The sequence below is a fragment of the Lepidochelys kempii genome, chromosome 10 (assembly GCF_965140265.1).
Source record: "Lepidochelys kempii isolate rLepKem1 chromosome 10, rLepKem1.hap2, whole genome shotgun sequence".
NCBI lineage: Eukaryota > Metazoa > Chordata > Testudines > Cheloniidae > Lepidochelys > Lepidochelys kempii.
The window spans coordinates 61,040,387-61,057,567 of NC_133265.1; the positions used below are offsets into that span (position 1 = coordinate 61,040,387).

Below are 17,181 nucleotides of genomic sequence, written 5' to 3' on the forward strand. Positions count from 1 at the left end.
GAAATGATTGCCATTCACTGGTAAGACTTCACTCCAGCACATTCCCTTTCTAACAACCACCTGTCAATAAGTGGAAAATCTGGCTCTCCTATGTGGTGGCAGATAGAAGGAAAAGTGAGGAGGGACAACTGAAATAATTACAAGGTTTTTGTGAATTTTGTTACCATTTGTTTCAGACAGCTTACAAGTCCTCAAAATTCAGCTTTCTATGAATTCAGCTTTCTATGAGGTCTTCTATCAAGGACCACACATCCAATTGCATCTCAGACAGTGTCATTTATTTTTCACTTAAAATTCAGAGAATTGCAAAATTTCATACATTCAGTATTTCTCACGAAATACCATGGGAGATATCTTCAGTGAATTCTAGCTTGTGGAGAGTGGTCAGTGAGGGCATAAAGCAACCCTAGATAGTTCTCACTCTCTCTCACACACACACACCAGATAAAGCAGGATATACAGCTAGGGATGTATGCCCTCTGGTTCTGTATGCAGAAGCAGCACAGGGATCAGTACTGGCATTCATGATCCATCACACACCCTGTGGTTCAGCCATAAGACCATGAGCCATCAGCAGTCCAAAAGAGGCAAGCAAACAGGTGGTCGTCCACATAAGAGCCATCTTTCATTGCTTGTGGCTAATCTGTCTCAGCTCTGGCTCTTCATAGAGGGACATGGGCCTATCTCACAACTGTGCAGCCAGAGGTTGATGCACGCACCTCCTGAGCTGCATCACTTGTAGTGGGCTCCTCCTTTTTTCCCTATTATTGTTTATGCAACTGCATGCACCATTTCCTCTCCTCTCCCTTAGAGTTCATGGGGAAGTAGCATGTGCTCAGGAGAGAAGCGGGTCAAATATGTCTGTGACCTAAGAGTGGAATTCGGGAGCAATCAGAGCAAGGGAAGCAAGCATGAGGCCAAGGGTATATTGGTTGTTATTGCTTATTCTTATGATTATGGCAGCACATAAGACAATTGACTGCCTCTCGGGATTCCATAGAGCACCCACAGCATTACTGTGGTCAGTGACTTGTATGCTTACACTGTGTACAGAAATAAAATAAGAATGCAAAGCTCAACGTTATCATACTAGTAGACGAACTACAGAGAAGGGCCCACATTAAGCCAGGCTCACCATTTCAACACCAGTGCTCAGGAAAACCACAGAAAGTGCACCATTTGGATGCCTTCTGAACCATCTCCCTACTAAATCAAGTCTCCTGAAAATAACTCTTCCACCTGTGATGTAATAGAGGCTTTTAGTGCCAGTTATTAAAATTATGTTCAATTATGTTAAATATTTTCAATTTAGCTATTTTCAAAATTTGCTTGCTGCAATTATTCCCTAAACTTTGCTTAACATTTATTCTTGCTCATAACTGCATAATTCTCAGCCTGTTTGTTTTGATAACATTACTGCCAGCAAACTCATCCACTGGAATATCTGCAGAAAACGAACATAAGGAGGAGTGTAACACAGCCAAGCCAAAGTTAATTCAATTTTCTGAGTGAATATTCGTTGAATTTTTTATTTCAGGTACTCTCTTTGCTCACTTTGGAATACAGTGGTTTAAAATAATTGTGTAAGACAGTGGTGCCCAACCTTATTACAGAGAAAGGCCACATATATCACAACCTTGTCTACATAGACCAGAGTCTATATATTTTAATAAGATTGACAGTCACCTGTATTGATGTATATGTTAAGTTTAGCTTGTTTTGTATGTAGTTAATTAGGTTGTTTCTATGTACAGTATTGCCTAGTTACACACTTGTGTAAACTCAAATGATTTAAACATGATGACAAAATGCTAACGAATCGGCCTTTAGTATATTATGTTGAAGTAGGTCATTGGCCTTATGAAATGCTCTGGTGGGCCACGTATGGACGCAGGCTGTAGGTTGGGCAACCCTGGTGTAAGAGATTATGTTTAATGACAACTTGCCTACCCTGATGCCCTAAAAAAAGAAACTTAGATAAAGGTGTCACTCTAAACTAATTTCTCATTCTTTAGAAAAACTGAAAAACTGTAACATTCCTATTTCTTTGGAAGCACCTGCTAAACCAGAGAGAGTGTCTATTTTTCAAAGTCACACAAAGGAAAGTGAATGAGATTTTTAGACACATGTAGCTTTAAATGGTACCATAATACTAAGTGATAATAAGACTAATAAAATGGATTTCGGTTCATATTCCACTTTAACTATTTTACTTAAATGGCAGGAATATAGTGGTAAAATCTACTTATTTACACTGGCTTAGTGCAGTGGCAGGGCTGGTTGAACAGACCAGATTGCAACTGCAGCAGAGTAAATGTTAACAATGAAATGTGACTGTCATATGGCAAAAAGCTATGACCCTCAGCAGCTGTTACTTCTACTAACTCACATTGTCACGTATAGAGCACTTTAATCTGTTGCAGAATAAATGCATGTATAAGCGCTTAGTCAAAGCCTGCTTCATGATTAATGTATTGGGTACAAGATGCCAGGGAAAGTGTGCAACCTTTTAACTAAAGACATAAGTGTTTGACAAAATTAATCTGGTAATCAAATGTACATTTTATATAACACTTATAAACCAAATGAGATCTTAATAAAAACACTCAGAGAATATAGATGTGATTTTAAAAATAAAGGGCAACAACAAATTTAAAATAAGACTACATTTTAAAACTAGATGCCTGGTAGCACACAAATCAAGCCAAGGGTATGTCAAGGATCAGCTATGTGGGGTTTGAGAGATTTAATGAACAAGAAAGGGGCGGGGGAGGAGGAGAGTGGAAGGCTCCATACACGGATCCACTTTCTCAAAGTTAAACCAAATAATTACAGCTGTAGATCATGCTTAGTTACCATTTGCTATTAATTTCAGAAGTGTCAGAATATCTTCTCCCACCCTCTCCGGCAGATTTTTTCTACAAGCCCACTATTTCCCCTCCCACCTCTTGTTCTTTTGAAGAAAATAAAATAAATAGAACTGCATCCAAGCAGGGGAAAAAAAGCAAGTAATTCCATCGTAAAACTAATTTCTGAGGATTATTCATCAGCATCCAGTACAATGGTTATAAGATAAAGGAGAAAAACAAAAACAAGAGAATTGAGCAGAGGAGGTATAATGCTGCAGTATGAAGGGGAACAAAGAACCATTTCTTAATCATGCAATGTATTTTCTAAACTCTTGTAGGTCCATGGATCTCCTTAGAAACTCATCCAAAGTCATGCAAAAGGCAGCTTCAACTGGAGATGAATCTGCAGAGGTTCAAATACCTATCACATACTGTGGCTGTCTGATTTTTTTAATCAAACTTTTGAAAGAATCTCCAGTGCATGTTGGACTAGAGGAAAAAGACTAAATCTTTCTTCTCCACAGGAACACTCTGATGTCAATGGAAGTTACTGAAGGAGAGAATAGGGATCCAAGATTCACTATTTTGGTTAACCACCCCACTTCCTATATTTAAATTATACACTACCTTTATCCCCATGATAATAAATGAAAGGTGACTGGACTTAGATGGGCATAACTCATATCACAGTGCACTAAAGTCCTCTGCTTCTCATTTTATAGTAATTTGTGCAAAAGTTCTGATCCTTTTTGTTTAGTGGAGCTGCAGGAATATCAGTACTCTACAGAGCTGGTCAGGAATTTCTTGACAGAAGTTTTTCCATCAGAAAATGCTGATTCATCGAAATTGAAACTTTTAGTGGAAATGTATTGTTTTGGCTTTGATTAAACTTTCATCAGAAAGCTTACTGTGGTGCAGGATGGAATTTCTGATCAAAATGAGAGACAGAGAGAGATAGACTCACCCTAGAATAGCCAAGAGTTTGAATCAGGCAGAGCAGGGACTAGAGGCTGGGTTTCCCATATCCCAGATGAGTACCCTAACCATTGTGATATTTTGGGGTCTCTCTCTCTTTCTTTCTCTGTGAAAACTTTTTAAAATGTTTAATTTTTGTTGCAATGTGGAATGAAAAAATTTGAAACCTTGAATTCTCATTTAATGTCCAGCCCACTGCTCTGGGGTGTCAGGGTATGACACTACCGGGTTATACTATTACATGCTCATTGCCTGTAGCGGGTGTGTCTATGCTAAATGTTTCTTTTGTTGTGGTTCTTGATTTTTTTTTCTTGACCTAGAGCAAAAACCTCTTTGAGTGGCCTGGGCTCCTCAGCTTCTAGCAATTCCTCCAGTTCCTCCCCACCTGGCAGGACATAGTGTGGGTGACAGTATATGAAGGCAGAACGTGATCCACTCCTGTGATCCTCAGCCAGTGCCACAGTCTCTGTAGGCTGCTGTAGCAAACATAATTTAAAGCCATTATTTGGCTTCTCTGCGTTATTCAGGGGGTCATTTCTGCCTGCAGACAGCTCCAGGACTGCGGTAGAATAGTCATATGGCAAAAAGCTATGATGCTCAGCAACTGTTCCTCCTACTAACTCAGACTGTTACACACTGTGCAATTTAATCTGGTGCAGAATAAATACACAGACAAGCACTCAGTCAAAGACTGATTCATTATTAATTTACGAGTTCCAGAAGCCAGGGAATAGTTTACAGGAACCTTTCCCGTCCCATCTCAGATCCTGCATATTTGCAACATGACCATGCCCTAGGATCTGGCCCCACATAACCCTTTTTGTGAAATGTCCAGTAGTTTCAGTGTTTTTAAAACCTTCTCTTTTGTATTTTGTACATTATTTCAATCTCAAAGAAACAAAGAAAGAAAAGACTAGGCATCTGAGTAGAGTTTTGTACATTAGAACAACACAATGTATTAGAAATGAATATTCTTTATGGTTTGCAAATTATACTTAAATTATCTGCATGTTTTATCCAGTGGTCTCACGGTACTGAAATGAGGATCAATTCCAGCTACCTTAATAGAAATTCAAATAATTTAAGAACTTTTTTGCTACCCTGTGGTAGAAATCAATAACAAGCAATGACAAATCAGTTTAAAACTTTTTAATGAAATCTGGGTTAATGCCACTGCCGCATACAGTCATTGTTCCAAAATTCACAGAAGACGACGACATGATCTCCACAACGGAAGCAGACATCGTGGCTAATATCAAGCAGATTGCCTCAATGAATCATATTGCTGGAAAACCACTATTGTGCTGCTCCTGGAAACACATGTGCCTATATTTTAAGCACATGGGAAGTTCCATTGACTTTAAGAGTTCTCTATCCATCTCTTGCTCTAAATCACTAGAACCCACTTTTTCCTGTACATAGTGCTCCGTATATTATTTTCAGCTTGAGACAATGCTAATCCATTCAGTGACTCATCTTCTGTCCCAAATGATATTGCCATGACTTCTGAGCAGTCAGGAGAAATTTGGAGTTCAAGGATTGATTGTTTCCTTGCTGGAAGAGCAACTTAGTGGAGAAATACTCAGTATATTTTCCTTAGTAATTTACAACTAGCCTCCTACAACTCCTATTGTTGATTCAGCAGAGATGGATACTGAACAGCAAAAACTTCAGCAAAGTTTACATCTTACAGAAATCTAAGGAGCAGCCATGTTCAAATGTTCAGCCATACAGTACTTTCTTCCAAAAAGCACTGTTCCAAGTGCCATGAGATTTTAAGTATTTTAGCACCTTCCCAAATACATTAAAATCCTTCGTAAAGATCATAGGCTTGGCCTGTGTCACTATCCCCATCCCCTGACAAATACATCAATCAAAGGCTCCAACCTAACCATTCCACCACGCCTTTCAGGGCCACAATTCTGGGGCACTGACTAGGCCAAAGGGAGCTGTCTACACTGAATTTATTTCACCTATAGGGAATCTCAACCCTTTAGACTGTATATGCAAGTACAGCTGGTTGGGAAACAGGAAAAAATAAAGGTAAACTATGAAAATAACAGATTCAGCTTGAAGAGATTAAATCTGAGAGGTCCTTATCTTTCCATAGAGATACAAAGACAAATTTTCAGAAGTATTCAAGTCCCATTTTCAAAAGTGACCAAGGCCCACATTTTTAAAGGTATGTAGGCATTGCAGTGCTCTGTGTACAATGCTTAACTGAATTAGGAGCCTAATATAATTTTCAAAAGGGATTCAGGCACTTATTCTAAATCCTATTGACTGTCAATTGGATTTTGGCTCCAATATTCTCAGAACATAAGAATGGCCACACTGAGTCAGACCAATAGTCCATCTAGCCCAGTATCCGATCTTCTGGCCAATGCCAGGTACTTCAGAAGGAATGAACAGTACAGTCAACTGAGTGATCCATCTCCTGTCATCCACTCCCAGCTTCTGGCAATCAGAGGCTAGGGACACCCAGAGCATGGGGTTGCATCCCTGCTTATATTGGCTAATAGCCATTTATGGACCTAGTTATCTAGTTCTTTTTTGAACCCTGTTATAGTTTTGGCCTTCACTACATCCCTGGCAATGAGTTCCACTGGTTGACTATGCATTGTACTTCCTTTTGTTTGTTTTAAACCTGCTGCCTATTATTTTCATTGGGTAACCCCTGGTTCCTGAGTTATGAGAAGGAATAAAGAACACTTCCTTATTCACTCTCTCCACACCAGTCATGATTTTATAGACCTCTATCATATCTCCTCTTAATTGTCTCTTTCCCAAGATGAAAAGTCCTCGTCTTTTAAATCTCTCCTCATACAAAAGCTGTTCCACACCATTAATCATTTTTGTTGCCATTTTCTGTACCTTTTCTAATTCCAATATATCTTTTTTGAGAGTGGTGACCAGAATGGCACGCAGCATTCAACGTGCGTGTGTGATGGGCTCCCCCCGGGGTACCACCTGGAACTGGGGTCCACTGAGCTTCCTTGACCCACCAGCCTCGGCTCCCTTTACACTGTCCTGCTGTGACAGACCCTCAAGCTCCCTCCAACACACATAAGGGTTGGGACACACCCAGCTGCAGCTACATACAGACGCTGACATCAGCTCTGCATGGGAAGGCTTCACCTAAGAAACTGCCCAGCTACTCAAGTGCACACCCCCCCTCTGGAGGGTAAATCCAAAATTATACCATTTTGAGCTGCACAGGGAACTGTACAGCGTAAGTTCATGAAATTCGCCCCCTCCCTCGATGTGGAGAGGAATATACATAGCTTTCTGCCCCAAGTTATGACTCCCACACACGCACTGGTTTTAGACAAAGCAAAAATAAATTTATTAACTACAAAAGATAGATTTTAAGTGATGATAAGGGATTGCTAACAGATCAAAACAGGTTACCTAGCAAATAAACCAAAAATCAATCTAAGTTTAATATACTAAAGAGATTGGATTTGAATAGTACATTCTCACCATAAATGAAAAGGAGTACTTGTGGCACCTTAGAGACTAACCAATTTATTAGAGCATAAGCTTTTGTGAGCTACAGCTCACTTCCTCAGATGCATATCGTGGAAACTGCAGCAGGCTTTATATATACACAGAGAATATGAAACAATACCTCCTCCCACCCCACTGTCCTGCTGGTAATAGCTTATCTAAAGTGATCAACAGGATGGGCTATCACCAGCAGGAGAGTGAATTTGTGTGGGGGGGTGGAGGGTGAGAAAACCTGGATTTGTGCTGGAAATGGCCCACCTGATGATCACTTTAGATAAGCTATTACCAGCAGGACAGTGGGGTGGGAGGAGGTATTGTTTCATATTCTCTGTGTATATATAAAGCCTGCTGCAGTTTCCACGATATGCATCTGAGGAAGTGAGCTGTAGCTCACGAAAGCTTATGCTCTAATAAATTGGTTAGTCTCTAAGGTGCCACAAGTACTCCTTTTCTTTTTGCGAATACAGACTAACACGGCTGTTACTCTGAAACCTGTCACCATAAATGATGATTTAAGCTGGTTGCAGAGATTCTTAAGGGGCCAGCTGCCCTTGCTTGCAACCCCAGGTATTCCTTTCGCAGGCTAGAAACCCCTCTAGCCTGGGTCCAGCACTTCCCCCCCACTTCAGCCTTGCTCCTCAGGTGTTTTCAAGAGTCTCCTTTGGGCAGGGAGTCAGTGAAGAACCTCGATGATGTCACTCCGCTGCCTTAAATAGCTTTTGAAAATGGTGGGAACCCTTTGTCTCCAAGCTTGGTTCCCACGTCTTTCAGTGGATAAACACTGGTATTCCAAGATGGAGTCCAGTACCAGGTGATCTGGTCACATGCCCCTGTAGTGTTGTTATAACCGCCATGACTCGGAGGCTCTTTGTAGTGTCCTCAGGAAGGCTCCCCAATGGGAGATTATCTTCTTCTAAAACCTATTGTTCTCCCTAATGGCCCTTCCCAGCCAGCCATCTAGACTGACAGTTTTTTGCCTAGTGGGTGTTCCCCAGGTGTAAACACATTTATAGTAGATACATAGATAATATTCCTAACTTCAGATACCAAAATGATATATGCAAACAAGTAGGATAATCATATTCAGTAATTCATAACCTTTTCAACGATCTCACATGCCTTATCTTTCAAAAAATACATCATCATTATGCCATACTCATATCATAATAATATTATGATGAAGAATATGGGGTGTAGTGTCACAGTGTGGGCATACCATGGATTTATGTAGTGACATTATAATATTTTCTGTCTTTATTATCTATCCTTTTCCTAATGGTTTCTAATATTTTGTTAGCTTTTTTGACTGCCACTGAACATTAAGCGGACATTTTCAGAGAACTATCCAAGAATGACTCCAAGATCTCTTTCTTGAGCTAATGTAGACCCCATCATTTTGTTGGGATTAAGTCTTCCAATGTGCATTACTTTGCATTTATCAAGATTGAATTTCATCTGCCATTTTGCTGTCCAGGCATCTAGTTTTGTGAGATATCTTTGTAACTCTTCACAGTCTGCTTTGGACTTAACTATCTTGAGTAGTTTTGTATCACTGGCAAATTTTGCCACCTCTCTGTTTACCCCTTTTTCCAGTTCATTTGTGAAAATGTTGAACAGCACTGGTCCCCGTACAGATTCCTGGGGGACACCACTGTTTACTTCTCTCCATTCTGAAAACTGCCCACTTATTCCTACTCTTTGTTTTCTGTCGTTTAACTTAGAGAGCTTTTCATTGGAATAGTAAAATTATTTTTTCTAGTAGTCCAGTAGTAAAATGACTGTTTCTTAAGAAACAGCGATATATTATGCACAGATGGTTTAACACAGAGAAACAGTTTTAATACTGCAGTAAAAAGCTCTCTCTGAGAACATTCTTTTCTTCCTGCAGGCCCCGATTTAGGAAATCATCTCTCCAATTCAATGGGACTTAAACATGCACTTGAAATTAAGCCTGTGCCTAACTACCTGCCTGAGTTGGGGCCTTAACCCTATGGTCCACGGAGGCAGAGTGGGCTACTGGAAGCCTCCCTCTCAAAACCACTGATGCAGCAGAGCCTGCTGCAATGCACCATGTCTTATCACATGCATCTTCTTTTCATAGGAGTATTTAAATAATGCTGTAACAGACACTTTAATATTTGAATGAGACTTGATTTAGATTTTCATACTTTATTTATAGAAAGCAAACAAAACAGGTATTATGAAACTATATCTTCATGGTAAGTGAAAATGAAGATTCAGTGCTGTATCCTTAACACTTCTTGGTGTGTTATCACAGGGCTCTGAGAAATGTGTGGGTGTTACAATATCAAGACAGGAGTCGCTTCCATCAAAACCTTTCTCCGCCTTTTTTTCAGCACAATATAAAAAACAGTCCTTGGCTCTAGTGTAAAAGGAAACATTCTCAGTATTGACAAAATAGTCAATAACTCCTCAAAGGTGAACAAATAAAAAATGTGAAGTATTTCTTTCACTATATACACCCTTTATGTATTTGGAGGCTTAAAGTTACTGAATCTTGTGTTTTCTCAGACAGACCTTAATGCGGTTCAATGCACTCCATTGATTTTTGGAGAGGAAATGTTTTGCTCAAGGGTACTATTGAAAGGTTATCTCACCCAAGGTTTGATATCTAGAGATAAATTTGTTTGCTCATAAAACAGGACTCAAACAACATAACCAGTCCTTTCTCATTTCAGAACAACATGGACTCAATGCATTGCTCTCCTTGAACTCAGATGGATTCATGTCAGAATTCATGTATTTGGGTCTGACTGCAGTTTCCTTTTGGATAATAATTTGCTGTGTCTAATCGCATATAATATGCATGTTCTTATATGGGATACACTCTACAACATATATGTGTTTTCCTAACTGGATAGTTTACTCTTTCCAAAGTGGGAATAGTCACTGAAATATCATTTACAGTCAAACATTCACAACAGGGCAAAGGCATCGTACAAATTATACACAGGGAAAGCAATGGTGTTCTATAAAGGCATGGGTGTTTTTGTAGGTCAGAGGTGTGAACTTAATCATTTTAACATTTATCAAATGGACTGAGCACTTTACAGAAAAAAGTGACATTTACAAGGGCTTGTGGTGGTATTTGGAAGATGACAAAGGCTATATTATTTTGTGTCGATTTCTAAGATTTGACAGACCCTTATTCAAAAATTTTCTAGCAGTAATCCTTTTTTAATAACAGTTCCAAACTTCCCTTCTCCTAAGGTAAATACAAAAAAAGTGGTCCCCAAGCATGTATCTTAGTTGTTCAAATATAAATCTAAGGCACAAGACAGACAGCATGCCACTCTTAGCAAATGGTGTAACACTGTTTCCCAATAGCCAGTTTAGTGAAAAACAAATCTCTGGATGAAGCCATTACATTGTTTGAAGAAATATGGGATTTTTTTCATTTTCCAGTTTCAGACCTCAGACAGTAATCAAATCTAATTTCCTCTTCCATAAAGTCATGGACATTTTTCCTTTCTTGCCCCATGCAAGGAAATAGATGTTTGGATTGACATTTTCACATTCATTTTGATACTCATATCGTTAATTATTTTAGTGTTTCATAACCCATCTGTGAGTTTATTATACCTTGCTTCCTCCCTTATTACTCCATCCCCTACAGATATAACAGAATTAGGCAGGGTCCTTATATGTAATGGGACTATTTGAATGTATTGGACAAGTGTTTTCTTTTTGTTCTGTATTTCATAGAATCATAGAATATCAGGGTTGGAAGGGACCCCAGAAGGTCATCTAGTCCAACCCCCTGCTCAAAGCAGGACCAATTCCCAGTTAAATCATCCCAGCCAGGGCTTTGTCAAGCCTGACCTTAAAAACCTCTAAGGAAGGAGATTCTACCACCTCCCTAGGTAACGCATTCCAGTGCTTCACCACCCTCTTAGTGAAAAAGTTTTTCCTAATATCCAATCTAAACCTCCCCCACTGCAACTTGAGACCATTACTCCTCGTTCTGTCATCTGCTACCATTGAGAACAGTCTAGAGCCATCCTCTTTGGAACCCCCTTTCAGGTAGTTGAAAGCAGCTATCAAATCCCCCCTCATTCTTCTCTTCTGCAGGCTAAACAATCCCAGCTCCCTCAGCCTCTCCTCATAACTCATGTGTTCCAGTCCCCTAATCATTTTTGTTGCCCTTCGCTGGACTCTCTCCAATTTATCCACATCCTTCTTGAAGTGTGGGGCCCAAAACTGGACACAGTACTCCAGATGAGGCCTCACCAATGTCGAATAGAGGGGAACGATCACGTCCCTCGATCTGCTCGCTATGCCCCTACTTATACATCTCAAAATGCCATTGGCCTTCTTGGCAACAAGGGCACACTGCTGACTCATATCCAGCTTCTTGTCCACTGTCACCCCTAGGTCCTTTTCCGCAGAACTGCTGCCTAGCCATTCGGTCCCTAGTCTGTAGCTGTGCATTGGGTTCTTCCGTCCTAAGTGCAGGACCCTGCACTTATCCTTATTGAACCTCATCAGATTTCTTTTGGCCCAATCCTCCAATTTGTCTAGGTCCTTCTGTATCCTATCCCTCCCCTCCAGCGTATCTACCACTCCTCCCAGTTTAGTATCATCCGCAAATTTGCTGAGAGTGCAATCCACACCATCCTCCAGATCATTTATGAAGATATTGAACAAAACCGGCCCCAGGACCGACCCTTGGGGCACTCCACTTGATACCACTGATTTATTGTATTATTACCTGCCTTATATAAACCAACAAAAAAGAATGAACAAAGGGATCAAGAAATTCTAAGGTTGGTCTTACCTGATCCATTAGCTGGGAATAGAGTTCATAGCAGTTGTCAAAAATATACTTGTAGGTAGAGTCTAAGCAAGCTCTGACACAATCTTTAACCACCATACTGGCTCGAGGTGGACTCTGCAATTCCAGGACCTTATAAAATATTTCATAAAATCAGAAAATAAGAGAATTTCAGAAACAGCTGGACTAGAAAAATGTGTATATTATGTGTAGTGAGTTATCTGTCCAATGAGCATTGGGAGCAATGAAATATAATAAAGATCAATACAATATGAAAATTACATAGATTTATGCATGGTGGCCTCAGTCCAGAGAAGCACTGAAACACATGCTTAACTTTAAGCATAGGAGTAGTCCCACACTGAAGCTTACTTCAATAGAATTATTCACACGAGGAAACTACAACACATGCTTAAGTGATTGCACGATCTTGCCTTTAGGCCTTTATTCAGGAAAGCAGCTAAGCACATCTTTAAATGTTTTCCCAAATAGGAATGATCTTTTGAATCAGTGTCTTAGTGCACAAACAGCTACATATTTTTTAAAGCATTGATTTCTATAAACATTTAACCTACCCATTAAAATACATATACTTAAGCTGAGTTTCACCTCAATAGTCCATCTTTTTGTTCTGTGTTTGTACAAACCCAGTACAGTTCTAGTCCATTACTGAAGCTCATGAAAGTGTTACTGAAATATTATTCTTGCTACTAATAGGATGTATTTGTTAACACACTATTAGATTAACAAAAATTGAAAATTTTGATTTGCGTTTCTATATCTAGAGCCAGATGAGGCAATTTCAGAGGGGTAGGTGTAGGTATCAGCAAAAACAATGAGGAGTCCTTGTGGCACCTTTGGAGATGAACAAATGTATTTGGGCATAAGCTTTTGTGGGCTATAACCCACTTCATCAGATGCATGGAGTGAAAAATACAGTAAGCAGGTATAAATATACATCACATTAAAAGATGGGAGTTGCCGTACCAAGTTGTGGGAGTCAGAGCTAACGAGGCTAATTAGGGTGGATGTGACCCATTTCCAACAGTTGACAAGAAGGGATGAATATCAACAGAGGGAAAATTATTTTTTGTAGTGACCCAGCCACTCCCAGTCTTTATTCAGGCCTAATTTGATGATGTCATGTTTGCAATGTGTATCTTTTCCTTATCATGTGGAAATCTTGCTCACTTTATTCATGATCACCTTGACGTTGACTACTTGTATATCTATGTTAAGTAGGTTTTGGCCTAATGTCATTAGCCTCATTTTGATGTTTGAAATAATACTAGGACACAGTTTCCAATAGGAAACATTATTCGTCCTGATAATACCTGAAGCGTCTCAGCTGCTTTTGTTTGATTTTCAGTTTATTCTGTTCACTAAACCTAGCCCTAATCTTACTCCAGCAGAGAATCTTTATACTTAATTTTAACTGAGTTTAAACAAATGTTAGCGATTGGGTTTTTTTTAGCTTTCTCCAGTAGAATGATTTTTATTTTATTGGCTTCTTGTTAATGAACAATGATAAAAAGTCAACAGAACACTGACTTGACAGACCAGGTGAGTAATATTTGCAGCTGTGTGCTCTTAAAGGTAAAGCATTAATTCAGGTGTAACTTCTGCATCAGAAAAGCAATTTCTGGAGTCCTGACACCAGTGAAAGGGTCTCTTTGCAAAGCAGTTGTTCATAGCATTGAAGAGATGAAAACAATATCAAAAGTCACCGGATAGTAGAGGATATCTTTGCCTGGCTTTGGAGGCAAGAAAACTACATTGAGCCTGTCCTCTGCCAAGCTTAGAAAGATGACAGGAGCAAAGCTAGTTTCAGTGGTGGCAAAGGAGCAAAACTGAACAAGAGATTCTTTTTTTAAATACAGCTGTTACATACAGTACAACCTCAGAATTACGAACTGACCGGTCAACCACACACCTCATTTGGAACCAGAAGTATGCAATCAGGCAGCAGAGACAAAATAAACAAACAAATACTGTATGGTACAGTACTGTGTTAAATATAAATGACTACAAAATAAAGGGAAAGTTTAAAAAAATTTGCCAAGGTAAGAAAACTGTTTTTGTGCTTGTTTCATGTAATTAAGATGGTTAAAAGCAGTGTTTTTCTTTGGCACAGTAAAGTTTCAAAGCTGTATTAAGTCATGTTCAGTTGTAAACTTTTGAAAGAACAACCATAATGTTTTGTTCAGAGTTATGAAAATTTCAGAGTTCTGAACAACTTCCATTCGTGTTTGTAACTCTGAGGTTCAACTGTATATTCTAAGGAGGTGCAGTTCAATAACTTATCTTCAGTTAAACCTGAGAAAGATAAATATAGTTTGCGGCATTCTACATTCTCCCCCTTTTACATTCTTTCAGTATAAGATTTCCATTTAGCTAGATCTTCAGAAAGCTTAGGGATTTAATTTAAAACTAAAGCAGCTGAAATATATTTAGAGACTATCACCAGTGATGTTCTGTATCTTAAATCGAGTCTCAGGGCAGAATTCATCAAGCTAAGATATCAAGAGCACACCCTAATCATTGAGGTTTGATAGTTGTGATCCAGAGCACCAAATACAGTGTGGCTTTCCTAGAAAATAAATGTGCATTGTGTTTCTCTGATGCCAGTAACAGAGATAAAGTGTGGTACCTTCATTCGAAAAAAAGTAATGCTGGTTAGCAGGTCTACTGTTGATTTCAGGTCTTGAAGCCTTTCAGAATTGCTGGCAGGAAAGTTATCCTAGTTAATTGGGGAAAAGGAAATAAGCATAAGGTTTAGGGCAAGACCCTTAAAATGTTAAGAAAAAAACTCACAAGAAAACAAAGAAAGCGATAAACACAGTGTGTGGGATTATCAACTGCGCTCGGGGGTCCATCTACATTCCCTTTGAAGTCAATGGTAAAATGCCTAGTGACATCAGTGGGAGCAGAGTTAGGCCCAAACTGACCATTCTTGGAAGTCTTAGGGTCTGTGATAACAACATGCAAGTTTTAAAATATTGCATTGCCATTTCTAAAAATCTCATAGAAACAACATTGCAATGAGAAGGTTAAAGAAACGCTGTTTGTGATTTAAAGGAAACCCTTTTATTTGTTCTCCATCGCGTATCAGTTAGTTCCAGAAATAAAGTTAGTAGTTTCATAATAAGCTTAATGAATTGGAATTTATGTGAAATACTAAGAATTCCCTAGATTAGCAGGCAGATTGATAGCCAGGAAACATTTTTGGTGGTCCTTTAATGGCCTCATACTATCAAAGGACTAGTCAACTATCCCTATAATCTGATAGGGAGTAGATATTCTTCAACACTGAAGGAACCCACAGAGAGACACACACGCTGAATGAAACTTTTGATTTTCTAAACTCTAAAAAACTGCCCCACCAATTGTAATACCACACAATGACCCTCTTTTCTTAGCTCTGATAATCTCAAGAAGGAACAGAACAACTTGCTCAACCCAGAAAATATGGTTTTGTTAAAACACTAATGTCCTAAAATTTGAATTCTAATTCAAGGATTGGTAATACAGTGTGAGCACCTTGATTCTTTCAAACTTCATGTCAGACGAGATATTAATATCTAAAACTGATATACACAGATAAAGTGCACTGATATATTTATACTAAACAATGTATGATTTGGTCCCTTGGTAGGATCTGTTGTACATACCCTGTATTTAGATAGGTCAATCCTCAGTGAATTGTGCAATTGATCCAGCAGTTTTATGAACTTTTCCCTCTGTACAAAGAAGACATGAACATTTGCACATGAGAAACAATGCGGTGCCAAGTTTCTGTAGTTATGAGTTTAAATCTATAGCCCACACATTTATCACAAAGCATACAATCTGCTGTCTTCCATTCTGGATCTGTTTGAAAAGTGTGCAGTTTTCAATTTATTTGTATAAAAGCATTGGTCTGACATAACAGTAAGTATATCAGAAACCATAAATGTGTTATGCCTTCTGCCATATTTCATGATTAATCTAATATAGCACAAATTTCTGGCATTCATTCACCATCATGCAGCCTTAAAATGGATTAGTGAAGTGCAGCAGCCTTTCCCCTAAACTGTTTTCCTTTATCTTAATAACTGATGTGTTGTTGAGTAAATAACTAAAACAAAAATACCCAGGGAAACGGAAAAAACATTGTCAGAAGACTCTGAACAACAACAGTATCAACTCAAATTAAAGTTCAAAGGTTTTCAGTGATGGGTGTGTGGCTTGTCAGAAAAGACCAGCTTGTTCTGTGTCTGTATTCAGCTCCTTACAAAACACTGCTTGCCTCTTTTAAAACTGTAAAACATTATTTTTTTTCACAAGGGAGTTTTAGCAAGATGTAAACATACAGAATGGGGGAGGAGGTTGGGGACTCCTCTGATTGGTACAGCAGGGAGCCAGTGCTCCCCATTCTCATAGCCCACCTTAACCCCCTTACGATGGTGGTGGATAGTTAAAGTCCAAGTCATGGGTTGGCTGGGGGACCTGAATGGAAACAAAGGGGGGCTAGTGGAATCCCTGGAGAACTGATTTGAATAAACATGGATTTGCCTGCACTGTACACTTTATCTGCCGGGTAGTCCCAGACATCTATATAATAAAATTGCGGCCTGATTAAAATCCACAACAAGTGTCTCCTGTCCTCCTTGCGGTGTACCCAGACAATGACCTATTAGAGATGGTGGCCTTGTGAAACCTATCTGAGCAATAGCTTTTCCCTTTGAAAATGAAGATTGACTTATGATTTTAGTGTATAAAGGCCCAAGGGTAAAATTTTAGTGCAATGCATACAACTGAGCAGTGTGAGTCTCAGGACTGTTAATGAGAGTTGTATGCCTTTCATGCTTTATGTTGAAACACTTATGCTTCTTATCCAACTGCAAAGAAACATGAAGTTACACCATCAGAATATGTAAAGGCTACAGACTATTGGAAGTAGCAAGATCCGATATCCATAAACGTATATTCTGACCTCTATCACACTTCTGAACTATGCAATGATGTGACCATGGTATAACTTGCACGCTTTCTCTCATATACCAAGGGAGT

The 17,181-nt window shown here is 39.1% G+C and overlaps 1 protein-coding gene across 4 annotated transcripts in view; it reads right to left on the reverse strand.

The window, feature by feature from the left end:
• Positions 1–17,181, reverse strand: part of UNC13C (unc-13 homolog C) — a 427,801-nt gene that overhangs the window by 204,672 nt on the left and 205,948 nt on the right. For all 4 annotated transcript variants that reach the window (XM_073303829.1, XM_073303827.1, XM_073303826.1 and 1 more), the window contains exons 14-16: positions 15,801–15,869; positions 14,780–14,869; positions 12,133–12,261 (exon numbers count right to left, since the gene is read on the reverse strand). In XM_073303829.1, the coding sequence (XP_073159930.1) occupies positions 12,133–12,261; positions 14,780–14,869; positions 15,801–15,869 (288 nt within the window). The remainder of the gene's footprint in view (positions 1–12,132; positions 12,262–14,779; positions 14,870–15,800; positions 15,870–17,181) is intronic.